At 36.1% G+C, this 21,652-nt stretch overlaps 1 protein-coding gene and 1 non-coding gene across 2 annotated transcripts in view; both read left to right on the top strand.

Moving 5' to 3' along the window:
- Nucleotides 1-20,984, top strand: part of Dnaaf10 (dynein axonemal assembly factor 10) — a 30,396-nt gene extending 9,412 nt beyond the window's left edge. Inside the window, exons 3-8 of the mRNA XM_047521845.1 lie at nt 486-616; nt 2,792-2,893; nt 8,256-8,371; nt 14,477-14,611; nt 16,976-17,073; nt 19,902-20,984. Coding sequence (XP_047377801.1) covers nt 486-616; nt 2,792-2,893; nt 8,256-8,371; nt 14,477-14,611; nt 16,976-17,073; nt 19,902-20,109 — 790 coding nt within the window. The 3' untranslated portion in view covers nt 20,110-20,984. The remainder of the gene's footprint in view (nt 1-485; nt 617-2,791; nt 2,894-8,255; nt 8,372-14,476; nt 14,612-16,975; nt 17,074-19,901) is intronic.
- Trnam-cau (transfer RNA methionine (anticodon CAU)) lies at nt 15,234-15,306 on the top strand. Its single transcript has one exon. It is a non-coding gene; the product is annotated as a tRNA-Met (tRNA).
- Nucleotides 20,985-21,652: the final 668 nt, after the last annotated feature.

Below are 21,652 nucleotides of genomic sequence, written 5' to 3'. Positions count from 1 at the left end.
CAGTATACCAACTGGAAGAAGATTGTGATCCTATCCCAGAGATCCTGCTTCGTAATGTCCAGGGATGAGTCTGTGAATTTGCATTTGTTAACAAGCACACCTGATAATTCATATGTGGAAGACCTAAATAGGTCATCTTGGAAGCACACTAAGTAAAGAAGGCTCAAGAATTCAAATTCCAGGTTGAGCAATGGCAGTTCTCATTGGGGGCTTAAAAGAACCTGAAGTGGAGAGGAAATTTAGAAGTGAATATATAGCAAAACCCTTGTTTTTAAAACAAAATTTAAGTATGGTGTACTTCTTAACACTTAGTAATGGGGCTGGAGAGATAGCTCAGTTGGTAGAGTGCTTGTCTTGCAAGCACAAAGCCCTGGGTTCAATCCCCAGCACCGCAAAAACAAACAAACAAACAAACAAAAAACTTAGTAATGGACTTAAATGTTTGGGACATGTGGTCTAAATAAGAAACCATGTTTTCTGTTTAGGAATTTGGAAGCTCCAGAGATACCAGTGTATTCTGTAAAGGGCCATAAGGAAATTGTAAATACTATAGATGGTATAGGTGGCCTAGGAATTGGGGAAGGAGCACCCGAAATTGTGACTGGAAGCCGAGATGGTGAGTCAATGTATTCTATGTATTTTAAAAAAATTTTAATGGAGATCTATGTGCAATAGAATGTCTTCTCTGCCTGGAAATCCCCTTTGATCACCTTGACCCTCTAAATCTAATAGTTTTGCTTCTGCATTTTTAATAGGCAAGTTTGATTGCTTACCCCTCAATTGTTTCAGACTTTTGGATATTTTAAGATAGAGCCACAGCACTTACTATTTTAGTGTTGAATAATTCAACTACTAACGATGATAGTTTCCTCTGAACCTTGAAGGATTTAAAATGTCTTTACAGGTTTTTGAGGCAGCTGACAATATAATGTGGGTGGCAGCTTTTCATTTTCTTTTTTTAAAAAAGCAGAATCAGTACTTGTGAAAATTGTCATATTGACAGCTGCCTGAAGACTGAAGTCCTGTAGTACATCCACAGAGCATCATGGAGAGCTGCAAGGGCACCAGCGGGGCTTTTCAACCCTGCGGTACCAACAGGGGCCAGACCTCTTGGTGTCTGAATTTGTTCCGAACCACTCTCGTGGAATCTGGAGTTTTTGTTGCTTTCACAAGGGCTCCAGGAGAGGTTGATAGCTTAGTTGGTTTGGCAAGTTTTTAAATGGCTGCACAAAACTGAGGAAATTGTTTTAGAAGAAAAGTGAAATGTAGTTTTTCTCTTAGTTACTTGAGAGCAGCTGTTTTTAAAATCATTTTTTTTTTCCAATCATAAAAGCAACATGAAGTAGAAGGAAAAATCACAGTTATCACATTACTACAACTATTAGATTTTTCTTTTCCTTTCCAGTTTATTACTAATGTGGATAGTTATAAGCATGAATGCTATTATGTGTCTTACTTTGTTCATTTAATGTTTGTCATACACAAATATTGCTTTTTCCATAATTATTATTTTAATGACTATATAATATTCCACTGTATGGATTTACCATAGTGTATTTAACCATGCTGCTACTAATAAGCATTCAGGGTGCTTTAAGTGTTTTGTTTATTGTTTTGGGAGAATGATTTAAAAATAATGAAGAAAGACTTATTGTTATATATGTGACTCTTTTTGGAATAGACATGTTTAATGATTCTTAAAATTTGATATCAAACTTTCCTAAGTACTTGTTTACATTGTCAGCTGTAGTGGGTAAAGTAGATTTTCATTCTACCCTACTGGCATTCATTTTCTTTTTGTTTTCCCTCTAATTTTATAGATGAAAATGGCACTCCCAACTTGTATAAGTGCCTTTGTACATTTACTTAGTAGTTCATGAATTGTCTTTTTATGTTCTTTACTAATTTAACTATTGCAATTTTACTATAAATCCTACTAATTTGTATAAACCCTCTAGAGTAAGATGATAATCTGTTGTCATATTTGTGGAAAGTTTTTTCCTCTTTATAGGAGCCTTTTAATGACCAGTTTTATCCCTGGAGGAAAATCCAGTGGGCTCTCTCCCCCTTTCTGAGTTTATTATTCCTTTGAGGGAATATTTGCCTTTTTCTTCTTCTCTGCCAGATATTGCCTTTGGGGCGTTTTATTTCATGCATTTGCATTTCTTATAAGCAGTGACACTAGTTAGTAGTTCCTCTAATATGAATTAACATGAGGAAGTTGAATTAAATTGAGAAGAAATATTTGTTAATTTTACTTAATATTTCCCTTTTCACTATTGCTCCAGGGAAATTAAACTTAATTGTATATGAAATAATAGTTTAAAACACATATAAGAAACCTTGGATGTAAAAATTAGAGCTTATTCTTCTGTATGAAAAAATGCCAAAGGTCATATGGATAGTAGGGGAAAAATAAAAATTAAAACCACACTGGTATTATTCTAAATAAATAATACATCAGTTTTAAGCCAAAACAAAATAAGGCTTGGTTTGAATTACATAATATTTGTGTTTATGTGATCAGTCATAACTTGTAGATAATTTAGGAATAGTTGTTGGGTTTTCTGTGTATCTAATTATTTGGAAATCATGTCAGACAGTAACATATGGGTTATATTTTTCTCATCAAATAAAACAGCCAATTAGAAGTCAGAAAAATGTGAATATTTTTCAGATGTCTTCATAACTATATTATTGCCATGTGCAAGGAAGGCATTGGAAGAGAACGCAGAAAGAAAATGTGATCACTTACTATTGAATTTTGCCAACCAATTTTTATTCATGACAGGAACTGTGAAGGTGTGGGACCCAAGGCAGAAGGATGATCCTGTCGCCAATATGGAGCCTGTGCAGGGAGAAAACAAGAGGGACTGCTGGACTGTGGCATTCGGTAAATCGCTGAAGGACTCTCGCATTTGAGGTTCAGGTGGAAAAAAGCCTGGTGCTTCAGAAAAGCCCCAGTAGTCTCTGACTAGTCTGTTTTGTGGATTATTCTGATGGCTTACTGAGGCAAATATAGTGGTTAATGTCAGCCTCCAGGGCCAGGGTTTGAATCTGAATTCTGCTACTTATCGTGTGACTTGAGGCAAGCTACCAAATTACTGTTCCATGGTTGTTTCCTTTACAAAGTAGAACTAATAGGAGAACCACTTAGTGGTGGTGTTTTGAGAATTCAGTGAGTTAATAAACACAAAGTGCTTAAAATTGTGTTAGGATTATTAAATGTTCAAAGTATTTTCCATTATTATTATGTGCTTCTGTTTAATTAGGTGATTGACCTAGTTTAAAACCCACTGCCATTAATGGGACTAAGCAGAGCCTCAAATGTGAATGATAACCTGACAAATCTTACATTTTATGCAGTGTTTACTTCTAGAAAATATGTGCCATTCTAAAATTATTTCTTACAATTCAATAACTTTGTTCATTTATTCATTATTAATATATTAATATTGACTTTGTAGGATGAATTGATGCTTGCTCTTGGATTTCTTACTGAGCACCAAAATTAAATTAATTTTTGCTTTTAAAGGATATGAGACAATTTTAGTTTGAACCTCTATTTTGTTACTGCTTTTACTTAGTATAATCCTATAGAGATAACAGGAATGAAAAGTAGAATTTGACAATATATATGAACTCTTCAACTTTTTAATTTTTTTTTAAATTAGGCATTTAGTCAGAAAAATTTTAGACTTCCAACTTCTTTTTTTAAACTTTTATTTTTAATCAACCATACACAGTATATATATATACACATACATATTTATGGAATACAACATGTTTTGATTTATGTGTACTTTGTAGAAGGACTAAATCAAGCTACTTAACACGCATTACCTATGAAGGGATGAATATGTCATTCTAGGGCATTGTTTATTTAAATTAAAGGCACATGAAAGATAGCAGATACAAGATAATCACTCTGAATCTTCCTGATGTTTCTTAAAAGCGGATGAAATTCCCATGTGAAATATACAACATCCTTATGCTGAAGAAAGAGAAGCCAAGACCAAGAGAATTCTGTGAACCTTGTTTTTTTCCTCTCTTCCTGTCCCCACCACTCTACCCATCCTCTCACTCCCCTCTGTGTAATACAAAGTTCCTTCATTCTTCTGTGCCCCTCCCCCCACTATGGATCAGCATCTGCTTATCAGAGAAAACATTCGACCTTTGGATTTTTAGGATTGGCTAATTTCACTTAGCATGATATTTTCTAGTTCCATCCATTTACTTGCAAATGCCAGAATTTCATTCTTTAAGGCTGAGTAATAGTCCATTGTATATATATCCCACATTTACTTTATCCATTCATCTGTTGAAGGGCACCTAGATTGGTTCCATAGTTTAGCTGTTGTGAATTGAGCTGCTATTAACATTGATGTGGCTGCATCACTGTAGTATGCTGATTTTAAGTCCTTTAGGTATAAATTGAGGAGTGGGATAGCTGGGTCAAATGGCGGTTCCATTCCAAGATTTCTGAGGAATCTCCATACTGCTTTCCAAAGTGGTTGCACCAGTCTACAATTCCACCAACATTGTATGAGTGTACCTTTTTCCCCACGTCCTTACCAACACTTGTTATTGCTTGTATTTTTGATAATTGCCATTCTGACTGGAGTGAGATGAAATCTTAGAGTAGTTTTGATTTGCGTTTATCTAATTGCAAGAGATGATGAACATTTTTTCATATGTTCGTTGATTGATTATATTTCTTCTGTGAAGTGTCTATTCAGTTCCTTAGCCCATTTATTGATCGGTTTATTTGGGTTTTTTTGGTGTTGAGTTTTTTGAGTTCTTCATATATCCTGGAGATTAGTGCTCTATCTGAGGTGTGTGTGGTGAATATTTTTTCCCATTCTGTAGGCTCTCTCTTCACATTATTGATTGCTTCCTTTGCTGAGAAGAAGCTTTTTAGTTTGAATCCATCCCATTTATTGATTCTTAATTTTATTTCTTACACTTTAAGAGTCTTGTTAAGGAAGTCATGTCCTAAGCCCACATGATGAAGATTTCGACCTACTTTTTCTTCTATTAGGCACAGAGTCTCTATTCTAGTACCTAAGTCTTTGATCCATTTTGAGTTGATTTTTGTGCAGGGTGAGAGATAGAGGTTTAATTTCATTTTGTTACAAATGTATTTCCATTTTTCCCAGAACCATTAGTTGAAGAGGCTATCTTTTCTCCAGTGAATGTTTTTGGCACCTTTGTCTAGTATGAGATAACTGTATTTGTGTGGGTTTGTCTCTGTGTCTTCCATTCTGTCCCATGGGTCTGTGTGTCTGTTTTGGTGCCAATACCATGCCATTTTTGTTACTGTTGCTCTGTAGTATAGTTTGAGGTCTGGTATTGTGATGCCTCCTGCTTCACTCTTCTTGCTAAGGATTGCTATGGTATTCTGAGTCTCTTATTTTTCCAAATAAATTTTTCCTAGTTCTATGAAGCATGTCATTGGGATTTTAATAGGAATTGCGACATATCTGTATAATGCTTTTGGTGGTATGGCCTTTTTGACAATATTAATTCTGCCTATCCAGGAGCTTGGGAGGTCTTTCCATCTCCTAAGGTCTTCAGTTTCTTTCTTTAGTATTCTGTAGTTTTATTGTAGAGGTCTTTTACCTCTTTTGTTAGATTGATCCCCAGACATTTTATATTTGGGGAGCTATTGTGAATGGGGTAGTTTTCCTGATTTCTCTTGCATTGGATTCGTCACTTATGAATAGAAATGCATTTAATTTATGGGTATTGGTTTTATATCCTGCAGCTTTGCTGAATTCATTTGAGTCCTAGAAGTTTTCTGGTGGAATTTTTTGGATCTTCTAAATGTAGAATCATGTCATCAGCAAATAGTGATAGTTTGAGTTCCTCTTTTCCTGTTCATATCTCTTAAATTTTTTTCATCTGTCTGATTGCTCTGGCTAGAGTTTCAAGGATGATGTTGAATAGAAGTGGTAAAAGTGCATCCCTGTCTTGTTCCAGTTTTTAGAGGGATAGACTTCCAACTTCTAAAAGATTATTGTATTATAACTGTGAGCAATAATAGAAACTTAAGATATGTATTCTTTTTTTAAAATTTTTAAAAATGCACACATTTATTTTATTTATTTATTTTTTTGCGGTACTGGGGATTGAACTCAGGGCTTGTGCTTGCGAGGAAAGCACTCTACCAACTGAGCTATCTCCCCAGCCCAAAGATATGTATTCTTAGAGAAATTCCAGGATCAGCATTTAGAATGATTATTTTTGAATTGGTATGTTATTATCTTTGTATCCATGAAAGCCTTTTCATTGTTGATCTCAGGGACGTTAAGTACAATGTGGCATAAAAGGACATTAGATTTTAACCTGCCTTAGCCTCCCCAATAACTAGAACCACAGGTGCACACCATTATGCCTGGCTTGAGAATTTTGTGTGTGTGTGAATGCCAAATATGTGCAAAGCACTGTGGGCAGGCAGGGGTAGAATAGGCACGTATTTTAGCTTCAAGAAACTTGAGCAACTGAGGCAGTAGGAACACGAGTTTGAGGCCAGCCTTGCAACTTTGTAAGACCATGTCTCAAAATATTTTTTTTTAAAGGGGGGCTAGGGCTGTAGTTCAGAAGTAGAGCATTCCTAGGTTCAATTCCTAGTAGCAGAAAAAAAAAGCTTATAGTTCAGTGAAGAGGACATAACATCTTCACAAAATGCAGTATAAGATAACAGCAGTAAAGGACACTGAGAGGTATAGGTAGATGCAGAAGAAATCCAGAGGGAGAGGTGCTTGGGAAGGAAGAGCATTTTGAGCTCAGACTAAAGATTCACAGGATTTTAACACTGAAATTGGGAGGAAATTTCAAGCATGGAGAACTAGATAGTGCCCATGAAAGTATCTTGAAGGGAATAGTGGTGGACATAGCTTTCCAGAAAGCTCTAACTATGTCTCTAACCAATGGCCAGAGGTGTTTGGGTAGTCTGGAGGTAAGTAGTAAGCACTTGAAGGTTTTTGCATGGATGAGATGTGGTCTGAGCTTAAAAAAAAAAAAAAAAAAATTGTGATGTCTGATGGGAGAAGTGAGTGGTGCTGGGATATGAGTGCAGAGACTTTTTGCAGTCTTCCAGGTCAGAGAGGTTAGAAGCAATGAGAGTGGAGCAGAGGGAATGGTTCAGCAGATGATACTGTGGTAGAACAAATAGAATTTGGCCATCTTTTGGATAAGAAGACCTAGAAAAGAATTATGTCTCAGACAACTGTATTTTGGGACTGATTATGGAAAGCTCCAGAAAGGGTAGAAAGGGTGGCATGGTTTGTAAGGGAAAATGTTGAGGTCTGGTTGGGACATGATGAGTTGAGATGCTGGAGTATCATCTAGAGGGAAGTGTTGGGCTGCAGTTCATGAGGAGGAAGTTGGAGGCAGTTATAGAATGAAGGCATACGATGTCCAGATAGCCTAGCACGGTGGCAAGACCTCCCTCTCCCTTGTCACTTTTTTCATAGCAAAAGGTATCAGAAGAAGAAAACAAAACAAAGCAAAACAAAAAACCCTGGATCCTCCCAGGGTGAATTTGACTAGATTATGAACTTATTTCATGTAGGATCGTCCATAATATTAAACATATCACAGCCTACTTTGCTTTAATTCCTTACAAAGACAGAATAACACAAAGAACAACATTTTGCAAAGGATATAAGTTTTAAAGCGTTTCTATTTATATTCACATATAGTTACTGCCAAGAAAGCACTAGAAGCTTAATTGCATTTGTCTTCCCAGACTCTTCTGTGTTTGAACTATAGTCTGTTAGACTTTGCAGTTATAGTATATTTTCTTTCAACTTATAAACTCTTTCATGTATCCCTTCAGTATAGAGTTTCAATGAGTCAACTTTTTAAAAAAATTAAATACAAAGTTAATAATCTTGACATCCTTTCAGGATTGATAAACTGGTATTCCACCCAGTGTAATTTTTTAAATTAGATTTGTTTTAAGTTATTTGTGTAGTTTCTTAATATTTTTTATCAGCCTTCAAATTAGCGTTTATAAAGAACTGAAATATATATATTTTCCCATTGTACTGGGATTTAACCCAGGGGCACTTTAACACTGAGCAACATTCCTAGTCCTTTTTACTTTTTAATTTTGAGACAGGGTCTCACTAAGTTGCCGAGGCTGGTCTTGAACTTATAATCCTTCCACCTCAGCCTCCCAAGTAGCTGGGATTACAAACATGTACCACTGAGCCAGACTCTCTGAAATCTTGTATCTTGGTTTCCAGGCAATGCTTATAATCAAGAGGAACGTGTTGTTTGTGCTGGCTATGACAATGGGGATATCAAACTGTTTGATCTCAGAAATATGTCACTGCGGTGGGAGACAAACATAAAAAATGGGGTAATGTATATTCTTTTATTTAATGTATCACTAAGGTATCTTTTTTAAAAAAATATTTTTTGGATTTGTAAATGGACAAAATACCTCTATTTTATTTGTTTATTTTTATGTGGTTCTGAGGATCAAAACCAGTACCTCACACATTCTAGGCAAGTGCTCTGCCACTGAGCTGCAGCCCCAACCCATAATGTACATTCTGATGCTATTTAATTTCTCTAAGCATGTTTTTTTTTTTTTTTTTTATTTATTTATTTTTTTTTACGTTTACATAGGGTAATGATGTTTATTATATTTTTCCCCTCCCCCCCACTCCTCCCACCCCTCCCACCCCTCTTTTCCCTCTACACAGTCCTTCTTTCCTTCATTCTTACTGTTCTCCTTAGCCTAACTCTAAACCTAACCCTAAACCTAATGCTAGCCCCTCCCACCCCCCATTATATGTCCTCATCCGCTTATCAGCGAGATCATTCGTCCTTTAGTTTTTTGAGATTGGCTTATCTCACTTAGCATGATATTCTCCAATTTCGACCATTTGCCTACAAATGCCATAATTTTATCATTCTTCATTGCGGAGTAATATTCCATTGTATAAATATGCCACAGTTTCTTTATCCATTCATCAACTGAAGGACATCTAGGTTGGTTCCACAATCTGGCTATGGTGAATTGAGCAGCAATGAACATTGATGTGGCTGTATCTCTGTAGTATGCTGATTTTAAGTCCTTTGGGTATAGGCCAAGGAGTGGGATAGCTGGGTCAAATGGTGTTTCCATTCCAAGCTTTCTGAGGAATCTCCACACTGCTTTCCAGAGTGGTTGCACTAATTTGCAACCCCACCAGCAATGTATGAGTGTTCCTTTTTCACCACATCCTCGCCAACACCTATTGTTGCTTGTATTCTTGATAATCGCCATTCTAATTGGGGTGAGATGAAATCTTAGGGTAGTTTTGATTTGCATTTCCCTTATTACTAGGGATGTTGAACATTTTTTCATATATCTGGTGATTACTTGTACATCTTCTTCTGTGAAGTGTCTGTTCATTTCCTTAGCCCATTTGTTGATTGGATTATTTGTATTCTTCGTGTAGAGTTTTTTGAGTTCTTTATAGATTCTGGAAATTAGCGCTCTATCTGAGGTATGGTTGGCAAAGATATTCTCCCACTCTGTAGGCTCTCTCTTCACATTTCTGATAGTTTCCTTTGCTGAGAGAAAGCTTTTAGTTTGAATCTATCCCAGTTGTTTATTCTTGCTTTTATTTCTTGTGCTATGGGAGTCCTGTTAAGGAAATCTGATCCTGAGCCAACAAGTTGAAGATTTGGACCTACTTTTTCTTCTATAAGATGCAGGGTCTCTGGTCTGATTCCGAGGTCCTTGATCCATTTTGAGTTGAGTTTTGTGTAGGGTGAGAGATAGGGGTTTAGTTTCATTCTATTGCATATAGTTTTCCAGTTTTCCCAGCACCATTTGTTGAAGAGGCTATCTTTTCTCCATTGCATATTGTTGGAACCTTTGTCTAGTATGAGAAAATTGTATTTATTTGGGTTTGTGTCCATGTCCTCTATTCTGTACCATTGATCTACCTGTCTATTTTGGTACCAATACCATGCCGTTTTTGTTACTATTGCTTTGTAGTAGAGTTGAAGATCTGGTATTGCAATACCCCCTGCTTCGCTCTTGCTACTGAGGATTGCTTTAGCTATTCTAGGATTTTTATTCTTCCAGATGAATTTCATAATTGCTTGCTCTATTTCTGCGAGGTACATCATTGGGATTTTAATTGGAATTGCATTGAATCTGTATAGAACTTTAGGTAGTATAGCCATTTTGACGATATTAATTCTGCCTATCCAGGAACATGGGAGATCTTTCCATCTTCTAAGGTTTTCTTGAATTTCTTTCTTTAGTGTTCTGTAGTTCTCATTGTAGAGGTCTTTCACCTCTTTTGTGAGATTGATTCCCAAGTATTTTATTTTTTTCGATGCTATTGTGAATGGAGTAGTTTTCCTAATTTCTCTTTCTGAAGATTCATCACTTATGTATAAAAATGCATTGGATTTATGAGCATTGATCTTGTAACCTGCTACTTTACTGAATTCACTTATGAGTTCTAAAAGTTTTCTGGTGGAATTTCCAGGTTCCTCTAAATATATAATCATGTCATCAGCGAACAGGGATAGTTTGAGTTCTTCTTTTCCTATTCGTATCCCTTTAATTTCTTTGGTTTGTCTGATTGCTCTGGCTAGAGTCTCAAGGACGATGTTGAATAGAAGCGGTGAAAGAGGGCATCCCTGCCTTGTTCCAGTTTTTAGGGGGAACGCTTTCAGTTTTTCACCATTTAGAATGATATTAGCCATGGGCTTAGCGTAGATGGCCTTTATAATGTTTAGGAATGTTCCCATTACCCCAATTTTTTCTAGTGTTTTGAGCATGAAGGGATGCTGTATTTTATCAAATGCTTTTTCTGCATCTATTGAAATAATCATGTGATTCTTAACTTTAAGTCTGTTGATATGGTGAATGACATTTATTGATTTCCGGATGTTGAACCAACCTTGCATCCCTGGGATAAAACCCACTTGATCGTGGTGCACTATCTTTTTAATATATATTTGTATGCGATTTGCTAAAATTTTGTTGAGAATTTTTGCATCGATGTTCATTAAGGATATTGGTCTGAAATTTTCTTTCCTTGATGTGTCTCTGTCTGGTTTAGGTATCAGGGTGATATTGGCTTCATAGAACGAGTTTGGTAGGGTTCCCTCCTCTTCTATTTCATGGAATAGTTTGAGGAGTATTGGAATGAGCTCTTCTTTAAAGGTTTTATAGAACTCGGCTGAGAACCCATCTGGTCCTGGACTTTTCTTTGTTGGTAGGCTTTTGATGACCTCTTCTATTTCATTGCTTGAAATTGGTTTATTTAAGTTGTGTATGTCCTCCTCGTTCAGTTTAGGTAGTTCATATGTCTCTAGAAATTTGTTGATGTCTTCAAGGTTTTCTGTTTTGTTGGAGTATAGATTTTCGAAATAGCTTCTAATTATGTTTTGTATTTCACTCGTGTCTGTTGTGATGTTTCCTTGTTCATTCCGAATTTTAGTAATTTGAGTTTTCTCCCTTTTTCTCTTTGTTAGTGTGGCTAAGGGTTTATCAATTTTATTTATTTTTTCAAAGAACCAACTATTTATTTTATTAATTTTTCCGATTGTTTCTTTTGTTTCGATTTCGTTGATTTCGGCTCTGATTTTAACTATTTCCTGTCTTCTACTACTTTTGGTATTGGTCTGCTCTTCTTTTTCTAGCGCTTTGAGCTGTAGTGTTAACTCGTTTATTTGTTGATTTCTACTTCTTTTTTTGAATGCACCCCATGAAATAAATCTTCCTCTAAGTACTGCTTTCATAGTGTCCCAGAGATTTTGATATGATGTGTCTTTGTTCTCGTTTACTTCTAAGAATTTTTTAATTTCCCTCCTGATGTCTTCTGTTATCCATTCATCATATAATAGTGTATTATTTAGTCTCCAGGTATTGGAGAAGTTTCTGTTTTTTATTCTGTCATTTATTTCTAATTTCAATCCATTATGATCTGATAGAGTACAAGGTAGTATCTCTATCTTCTTGTATTTACTAACAGTAGCTTTGTGGCATAAAATATGGTCTATTTTAGAGAAGGATCCATGTGCTGCTGAGAAGAAAGTGTATTCGTTCTTTGTTGGATGGTATATTCTATATATGTCCGTTAAGTCTAAATTGCTGATTGTGTTGTTGAGATCTATAGTTTCTTTATTCAATTTTTGTTTGGACGATCTATCCAGTGGTGAGAGAGGTGTGTTAAAATCGCCTAGTATTATTGTGTTGTGGTCTATTTGATTTCTGGAATTGAGAAGGATTTGTTTGATGTACGTGGATGAGCCAATGTTCGGGGCATAGATATTTATGATTGTTATGTCTTGCTGATTTATGCTTCCCTTAAGCAGCATGTAGTGTCCTTCTTTATCCCTTCTGACTAGTTTTGGTTTGAAGTCCACATTATCTGAGATGAGGATGGATACTCCAGCTTTTTGCTGTGTCCGTGTGCATGGTATGTTTTTCCCCATCCTTTCACCTTTAGTCTATGGGTGTCTCTTTCTATGAGATGTGTCTCTTGCAGGCAGCATATTGTTGGATTTTTCTTTTTAATCCAATCTGCCAGTCTGTGTCTTTTGATTGATGAATTCAGGCCATTAACATTCAGGGTTATTATTGTGATATGATTTGTATTCCCAGTCAATTGACTCATATTTGTTTTTGACATGATTCGGTTTCTCCTTTATTTGGCTATTCCTTTAGGCTAGCGCCTCCTGTTGCTGATTTGCATCGTTGTTTTTCATCTCTTCCTCATGGAATATTTTGCTGAGAATGTTCTGTAATGCTGGCTTTCTTTTTGTAAATTCCTTTAGCTTTTGTTTATCATGGAAGGATCTTATTTCATCGTCAAATTTGAAGGTAAGTTTTGCTGGGTATAAGATTCTTGGTTGGCATCCATTTTCTTTCAGGGCTTGGTATATGTTGTTCCAGGCCCTTCTAGCTTTTAGGGTCTGGATTGAAAAATCTGCTGATATTCTTATTGGTTTCCCTCTGAATGTAATTTGATTCTTTTCTCTCGCGGCCTTTAAAATTCTGTCTTTATTTTGTATGTTAGGTATTTTCATAATAATGTGCCTTGGTGTGGGTCTGTTGTAATTTTGTATGTTTGGAGTTCTATAAGCCTCTTGTACTTGGTTTTCCATTTCGTTCTTCAGATTTGGGAAATTTTCTGTTATTATTTCATTGAATAGATTGTTCATTCCTTTGTTTTGTTTCTCTAAGCCTTCCTCAATCCCAATAATTCTCAAATTTGGCCTTTTCATGATATCCCATAGTTCTTGGAGATTCTGTTCATGATTTCTTACCATCTTCTCTGTTTGTTCCACTTTGTTTTCAAGGTTAAATATTTTGTCTTCAATGTCTGAGGTTCTGTCTTCCAGGTGTTCTATCCTATTGGTTATGCTTTCTATGGAGTTTTTAACTTGGTTTATTGTTTCCTTCATTTCAAGGATTTCAGTTTGGTTTTTTTTCAGTATCTCTAACTCTTTATTGAAATGATCTCTTGCTTCCCGTATTTGGTCTTTTAACTGTTGATTGGTGCGATCATTTAATGCCTGCATTTGCTCTTTCATCTCCTCCTTCAATGCCTGCATTTGCTCTTTCATCTCCTCATTAGCTTCCCTGATCGTTTTAATTACGTACATTCTGAACTCCCTTTCTGACATTTCTTCTGCTCTGCTGTCATTGGGTTTTATTGATGTAGTATCTAGGTTTGTTTGGGACATTTTCTTCCCTTGTTTTCTCATAATGGTCAGTTGTCAGTGGGACCCTGAGATATTGCAGTTTTCCACTATTGGCTTATAGTGTCCCAGTAGATTTCCAGTGTATCACCTCTAAGCATGTTTTTGTCTCCCTTGAATTACTGCAAAGTTCTGAAAGCACCTCTCTTAACCAATCTCATCAACCCCTCTGCCAATGATTCTTAACCTTCGGGGGCCAAACTCTTTTGAGAATCTAATGCTAACCATGTATCCTTTCTTCAGAAAATGAATACATAACTCAAATATGGTATGCACAATGCCAGGGAGTCACCAGCCCCTGAGACCCATTTGTGGGCCCTCTGAGCCATGGAGTATGACATTAAAATAAGCAAATAAGAGCCCTGTTTTCTGCTAATATCAGAAAGTCTGAAATAATAACAGCATTCCCAACTACTTCAGAATTGTAGTTCCTGAGTTGTGCACCTTGACTGGAAAACATGGTACCTTCCTGTTTTCTAAAGGTTAACTGTGATTGAACTGTGTTAAATAATGTAAAAAGGTACATTTTGATTTTCTAAATGCATCCACTGACCATGGGAACCAAAGACAAAGAAGCATTTAAAAAAAATAATAATAAAAATACTTCATGTATTGATGCAGTAGATAAAATGATTAAATGCTTTTACCTGGTCATATTATATTAGTAAAGCTGTTTTGCCTCTTTAGAAGAGCCTCCTGAATATTAACAAGCCTACCAATAATATATATTTTCTTTTTTCAGGTATGCAGCTTGGAGTTTGACAGAAAGGACATAAGTATGAATAAATTAGTAGCCACATCTTTGGAAGGAAAGTTCCATGTTTTTGACATGAGAACGCAGCATCCAACCAAAGGTTTTGCCTCTGTCTCAGAAAAGGTAAATATGAGGGAAATGTCTTTCTCTGAAGAGGAATGATAACTTATTTTAGACTAATAAATACAATTAGTCACCAAGGTTCCTCCAGGTCTTTATGTGAAGGGAGAGCTATTTTTGTTATATTCTTGTGGGATCTTGATGAATTTTTTTATGTGAAGAGTACTTTCCCAGAGTATCCTCAGCTTTAGATTTCTCGAAAAAGTCCTCAGATAGGAATCTACTTTTGTAGTTTAGGAACAATCACAAAAAAACCTAGGAATGTGATCAACAAAACCCAACCTTGTGTTTTCTAATAAATATATTTGTATGAATACCTAATTGCATGCCTTTCAAAATATATCAGTATATAACTATTATGTCATTTTATCACATTTTACTTTATATTCTACTTTGCTATATTAAATGAAAATATTTAAAGCACCAATTGTTGCGATTAGACCATAGTAAATATTTTAAAATATTTTATTTATTGATTTTTACTTCACCTTATATTTGGGGTAACTTAGAGGGAAACATGGTATTATAGCATTGGAAAAATAGATGAGGAAAGCAGAATAAATGGAAAATACTGATAAAAAAAAAAAGAAAGAAGAAAATAACATCTAAAGAAATTACAGGGGCTGGGAATATAGCTCAGTTGGTAGAGTACTTGCCTCATAAGCACAAGGCCCTGGGTTCAATCCCCAGCACCTCCAAAAAAAAAGAAAAAAGAAAAGAAATTACATAAAATTCATGCTGAAATGTCTTGTTACTTCCAAGAGATGGGTTGTAAATGTGATTCTGAGCTTCCTTGATATAAAAGAAAGGGAGCTCAACAGACTAGTGGTTTCCTTGAGATTAAAATGTACAAGTTGCTCAACACTTCACCTCCTTGCTCCCTCTCCCTTGACAGTGGATTCTGTAGGATTTCTCAAACTGTCCTGTTTTGTCTCATCGTGATTATAGTCATTATTATCATTGTGTATAAACTAACTGCTTAATGAACTAAATTCTTAATAAGGAAGCCACAAATTGTAATATTGTTTTTCATTTATTGTTTCTGAACATTCTAAGTATCTAGCTACAACATATAGCACTTCACTGAATTCTTCATATACAACTTGCAACACATTTCTCATTATCTAAAAATAGTAGTCTCCTCTCCAAAAATTTTTGGTTTTGTTTAATCCAATAATTGCTAAATCTGTCAAATAAATGACTGGTGTGTTTTAAGAGGTCATTTTCCCTCCTTTTGTGTTTTTCCTCAACTTCTAGAAGAAAAAGGAGAACTTCAAGCTATAAAATAAATTTTATTAAATTTTGACAGCTTGAACCTAATCACTTGGGGACTTTCACACCCTTAAAGTGTATATTTTGAGATATGTGTTTTTATCTGCTAATGGTAATGCTCTCAGAAGGTACTAAAATAAAAATGTCAAGACCAATCCCTCACTAATGTGACGTGTACGAGTTCGGCTTAGTTGAGTGGGCCAGCCCCACGGCTCCCGCAGGCTGAGGTCGTTCTTTCATCCCTTTCTCTTTCCCTCCTCCCTTCTCTGTGCTCAAGTTGCCCCGCAGGGAACATAGGTAGCATTGCCCGGACAGATTTACTGCTGTCGTTGAGGTGCCAACAAACCCTTAACCTTTTGGTTGTCATGTTTCTTTTTGTTTAATGTGACTGATAAAGGCCGTGGCTTCTTAAGACAGTAAACACTGTCTAAATCCCCATGGTCCTCCTTTTGAAGACTGGGCAAGTCAGATGGCAGTAAATGGAAGATATGGCTCTCAGAGCTGTGGGTTAAAATTCAGTCTATAAATGGGAACTCTACTCTTTCTGCTCAGTCTTGCTGGGAGCCTAAAACTGCCCTCAAAATGAAAGTCTATTTAAAATATCAGTTGCTACTTTTTTCCCCTCGGAAGAAGTATGTTTTTGTATTTTTTTTTTTTTTTTCAGTGCTGGGGATTGAACACAGGGCCTTGTGCATGTGAGGCAAGCACTCTACCGACTAAGCTATCTCCCCAAACCCAGTGTTTTTGTTTTTCAAGTGGTTTCCCTCTCAGAATAAATAAGAGGTATTTAGATATATAAAATTTTTTCTGATAATGCATGTTACTATAAACTAAGTGGACTCTTGATTTATTATCTTTTTTTAATCCAGTAGAACTTTTTTTTTCATAAAGCATTAAAGAAAACTGATGCTGTTCCTAATTTCTGATGGACTCCTGTAAAGTTCTGTAGCCATTTATAAAGAGATATGCCAGAAAATAACTTAGTTCCTGTTCTAACAGCTGAAGATGTGCTAGGAAAGATTCTTTGTTTACAAGCTTACTGTCTAGGACGCCATGTAGCATGTAAACCAGTTGTGTGCCTCTCATCCTGTCTAGGCTCATAAAGCTACTGTGTGGCAGGTCCGACACCTGCCACAGAACAGAGAGCTCTTCCTGACAGCTGGAGGCGCCGGCAGCCTTCACCTCTGGAAGTAGTAAGTCTCTACCAGTGCACGCTGCTCCTTTTTAAGTTACTTGTGGGTGTAAAGTAGGATTAGATTGAACATTTTTGTCTTTTTTCCTCCTTTGACTTCATTTCGATATGATTTAAGCATTCCTGGTGTTATATAACTGTTGTTTTCTAAGTATTTTTAAATGAAGTATTTATTTCACACTTAATAATTGTTAACCTCCTTTTGACATCATTTGCCTTCATTTATATGAAACAGATTAGGAACAGTTTTTTTTTCACAGATTTGAAATCATATATCTTAATTATAAAAATTTTGACTCAAGAATTTGTCAAATATCTTCTTTCATTGTTACAACACTACTTCTATAAGGTGGAATATAATTAAAATTTGTAGTTCTAGATCCTGATAATTCACTTGCCTGAATTCAGATGATGTTATTGAGACAGAACCAAAACCAGAACCCAGGGCTCCTGATTGGTCTCCAGAAGAAACTTTGTCATTGATTTTGCTTTCTGTGTACACAGACAGGATGAGTTACAGTTAGAACTGTGACCATGCACTGTCCCTTTAGAATTGCAAGGGCGGTAAAGTGGTAGATACCAGGTTAGATACTTATTTAAAAATTAGGAGTCAAGAGGGCTGTGGTGACCTGCATCTGTAGTCCCAGCTACTCGGGAAGCAAAGGTAGGAGGGTCACTTGAGCCAAGGAGTTGAAGGCCAGCCAGGGCTATACAGCAAGACCTCCATCTCTAAAGATAAATAAGTAAAAAGAAAAAACTAAAATGGAGTCAGCAGTATTTCTGAATACTGTATTAGCAAGCAAAATACACTTGGATGGAAAAAAATAAAATCTTTCCTTTTTTTTTTTTGGAGGGTGCTGGGGATCAAGCCCAGGGCCTTGTGCTTGCAAGGCAAGTACTCTACCAACTGAGCTATCTCCCCAGCCCCTACAAAATCCTTTTCTATGCATTAACTCCTTCTAGAAACCGGAAGGAAAAACAGGGTTGCAGTTGGAAAGTGCTTGTTAAAGTATTTAAGGGATATAACTGGAAAAAAAAAAAATTCCAGAGCAAATGCTTTTGACTAAAACAATAGGTTTCTGTGGGCAAAAAACAGAAGAAAAGTTTAGGAGTTCTGGGGAACATCAGGTGGACAGGTCATTGGTGATTTGCCCAGGACCTTGGCCCACTGTTCTTCTGGATTCTTCCAGTGCAGGCTCCATCCCACATTAGGCTCTGCCAGCCCCTTAGTTAAGCTATGTAGTTGAGCGCCTTGATGACCAGACTCCTCAGGCTGCTTGCTTGAAGAATAAGTACCAGTTTTCTTGTATCCACACATAGACATGTTTGTGGCTAGAATTTTTTACTATAAAAGATTTAGTTATTTTGGTAAAGTCAGGTCTGTATGCAGTTAGAATTTCACCTGCATCTTAATATGAACTTTACTTCTAACCATAACAAGTGTCTAGTCTAATTTTCAAGTGGTTTGGAGCTTTGCTATCAAGTATTGTACCAACAAAGAGAGTTGGCTTCAGGTAAATGATATTTATCTTGATTTCCATTTGCCAGTCTGCCTTGATAGCAGTACAATTAAATTGTAAATATTTATTGAGCACTTAACCAAGGGTTCCTAGAGAACCTCATCTAGTTATTCGAAATTTGTTTCTTGAATGAATGGTCATCAACATGCTGATTTTTTGAGTATTTGAAACACATACACACATATATGTTTAAAACTTTAATGGATAATATGGAGATTTTAGAACATATCTTTAAAAAATCTGATAAAAACTGGGAATCAAGCAGGGTGTGGTGGTGTGCACCTGTTTCCAGTTAAATAACTGCAGCCTTCGTCAAGAGACATGAAAAAAGTCTGTATTTAAACTGTTTATTCACATCTTCTAATTAAAATAATATATTGGTTTGAAAGAAAGAAAGAATAGTAGGATTTCTACCTATAGCCTCTTCCTTGATTTCTGCTGTGCTTCTGATTTGCTTTGTGCCTCTTAAGCTCTGGGCCTTTTTTTTTTTTTTTTTTTTTTTTTAACATTTATGAAGTAAAAGGTGCTGCTGTAATTGTACTGAAAAGGCTTCACAAGGCCTTCTGAGGAGGAGTCCCTCTGCATTCACTAGAACACATCTCTAGGGGAAGGGATTTCTCCCGTTTACCCCTAAATCTAGACGAAGAAGTATTTAGTTGTTAAACTGCAGCTCGTCTTATTAGTTTATAAATTTATATTTTCAGTTGCAAAACAATTATTCTTAGAATTGCTCTTTTCTTATCACTAAGCAATGATGTTTAGGTCTAAAATCTCTCCCCTGTCGCTCCTTCCTGTAGAAATGGTACATAAAAGATCCTTAAGCTTGGATCTGTATGATGGAACTCAGAAAGTGGGGTCACGTCTCCATTCTGGAAGTGTTTAGATGAGGTTCTGCAAGTCTTACAGCTCTTGCCTTTCCATGTACTGTTTGCCCATGATGTCTAGTTCAAATCTAGAGATGATTCTAGTTACAGTAAAAGATTATATACCAAGACAGTTTACTGAAGAGTGCTAGATAACCTAGACCATTCATTCATATTAAAAGAAATATAGCAAATGCAGAACAGAGATGACATTTAGAAGTTTTTAATAGAAATCACCCTTTTTCATGAAATCTTTTGGGAACAGAGTTGAGGTTGAAGTAACTTATCTTTATTTGCTTACAACTCAGTATTGGAAAGATTCTTAAAATGTTTGTTAGTTTCGGTAATTAACTGAGAAATAAAAATAGTCATTGGAGTTGATGTAAAAAACTAAAATGGTGAATGCTGAGATTTATCTCCTCTTCACACTTTGATCTTGTTTTCAGTGAATACCCCGTTCAGCGGTCAAAGAAAGATTCCGAGGGAGTGGAGATGGGAGTCGCAGGTTCTGTCAGCCTTCTGCAGAACGTCACCTTGTCTACTCAGCCCATTTCAAGTCTGGACTGGAGTCCAGACAAAAGAGGGTTGTGCATCTGTAGTTCATTTGACCAGACGGTGAGAGTCCTGATTGTTACAAAACTCCAGACAGTTTGATCTGAAGACTTGGGACTTGAAAATTTCATGAAGGACTCAGAGAATTCAGGATATGTTCTGGGGTCTTCTGACTCTCATTGAACAATGCTGGATTTGGCCGATGAGTAACAGTCCCAGACACAAACCTCCAGTCCAGTTTCCGGCCTCTCTGTGGGCCTTTGGTGACCTGAGGGGACACTGGCTTGCTGCCGAGTCTGGGGGTACCACATCTCCAGGACCAGTTCTTTTCTTCTCCCCTCCATTTCTCATTCAAAGTCAGGAGCTGAGCACCCTGTTGTGCACCTGTGGTCCCAGCTGCTAGGAGGTGGAGGCAGGAGGATCACTTGAGCTCTCAGGCTTAAGACCAGCATGGGCTCCCTGTCTTTAAATAAATAAATAATACAGAATAAGTTTAAAATAAAAAAATCAAAATTAATTGTTCTTTATATTTAAACATATTTTAAATTTGTTCTGTATACCCCAAGTTCCATATTTTATTTTTAGACTTGTTGCATTTGGGTGTTTATGTTACAAGAATTGCTTCACCTGGTTTAAAACAAGTTTGCCTTAGAAAAACTACTCTGAATTAATCTTCGTAGATATATTTTGAGAGATTTCAGTGTCTTTTTCTGTACAGAATATTGTTTTATGATGTATCAAAAATGACACTGTCAGACTGGATTTACGTCACTGCTTTCAGCAGTGTAACTCATTAGATGAAATACTTTGATTTACAAAGACCTCTTTTTACTTAAAATATGGGAGTTAAGTTAGTGAGACTTGGTCGTTTACTGTAATAAGTGATGTTGAGATGTAGAAGACTGGGGATTTTTGTAGCCTTATTTTTTGTTAAAGGTTTTAAATGTATTTCATAAATAAACTTTTTTTTTTTTTAAGCCCCTGGAAACTTTGATTCTGTTAGCAGTAGTAATAAAGTCAACATCATCACTTCTTTGTGCCTTATAATGTACATGTACCTCTTGGTTCACCTTGTTTCTTTTCTGTCCCATACCCTTAGCTAAGCCTCGGGAGGGAAATACTGACTGGGTGATGTTCTCATTAATCTACTCTCCCCACCCCCAATCAAGAGAACAGAGCCACTGAGCATGTGCAATATGTAAAATTCATGTGATTTCAGAGCTTAAAGGAGAGTTATTTGTTTGGACTATTAAGTTCAGAAAACTTTTAGTTCCCAAAATGTTTTATAGAACAATGCTGTGAGCATAATTATAAAAGTAAAAATTAATTGAACTTAAAAAAAAATCTGTCCTCTGCCATGTTTTTTTTTCTCCCAATATTTTAAGAAAAAAATGGAAATTTTTGTGAAAATCTCTCAGAGCACTTACGTTGGTGGTATAATTAGAGAGGTTTAAGTCAAGAAAAATAAATACATGTATTTCATCGTGACATACATTGTAGAATTGTGGGGGCTGGGGATCAAATCCAGGACCTCACACATGCTAAGCACATGCTCTACCACTGAACTACATTCTGCAGCCCCTGAATATTCTTTTAAATATATTTAGACAAAACCTTTTTATTCTACTTTTTCATCATTATATCA

The sequence above is a fragment of the Sciurus carolinensis genome, chromosome 13 (genome assembly GCF_902686445.1).
Source record: "Sciurus carolinensis chromosome 13, mSciCar1.2, whole genome shotgun sequence".
NCBI lineage: Eukaryota > Metazoa > Chordata > Mammalia > Rodentia > Sciuridae > Sciurus > Sciurus carolinensis.
This window is presented reverse-complemented; position numbering and strand designations above follow the sequence as displayed.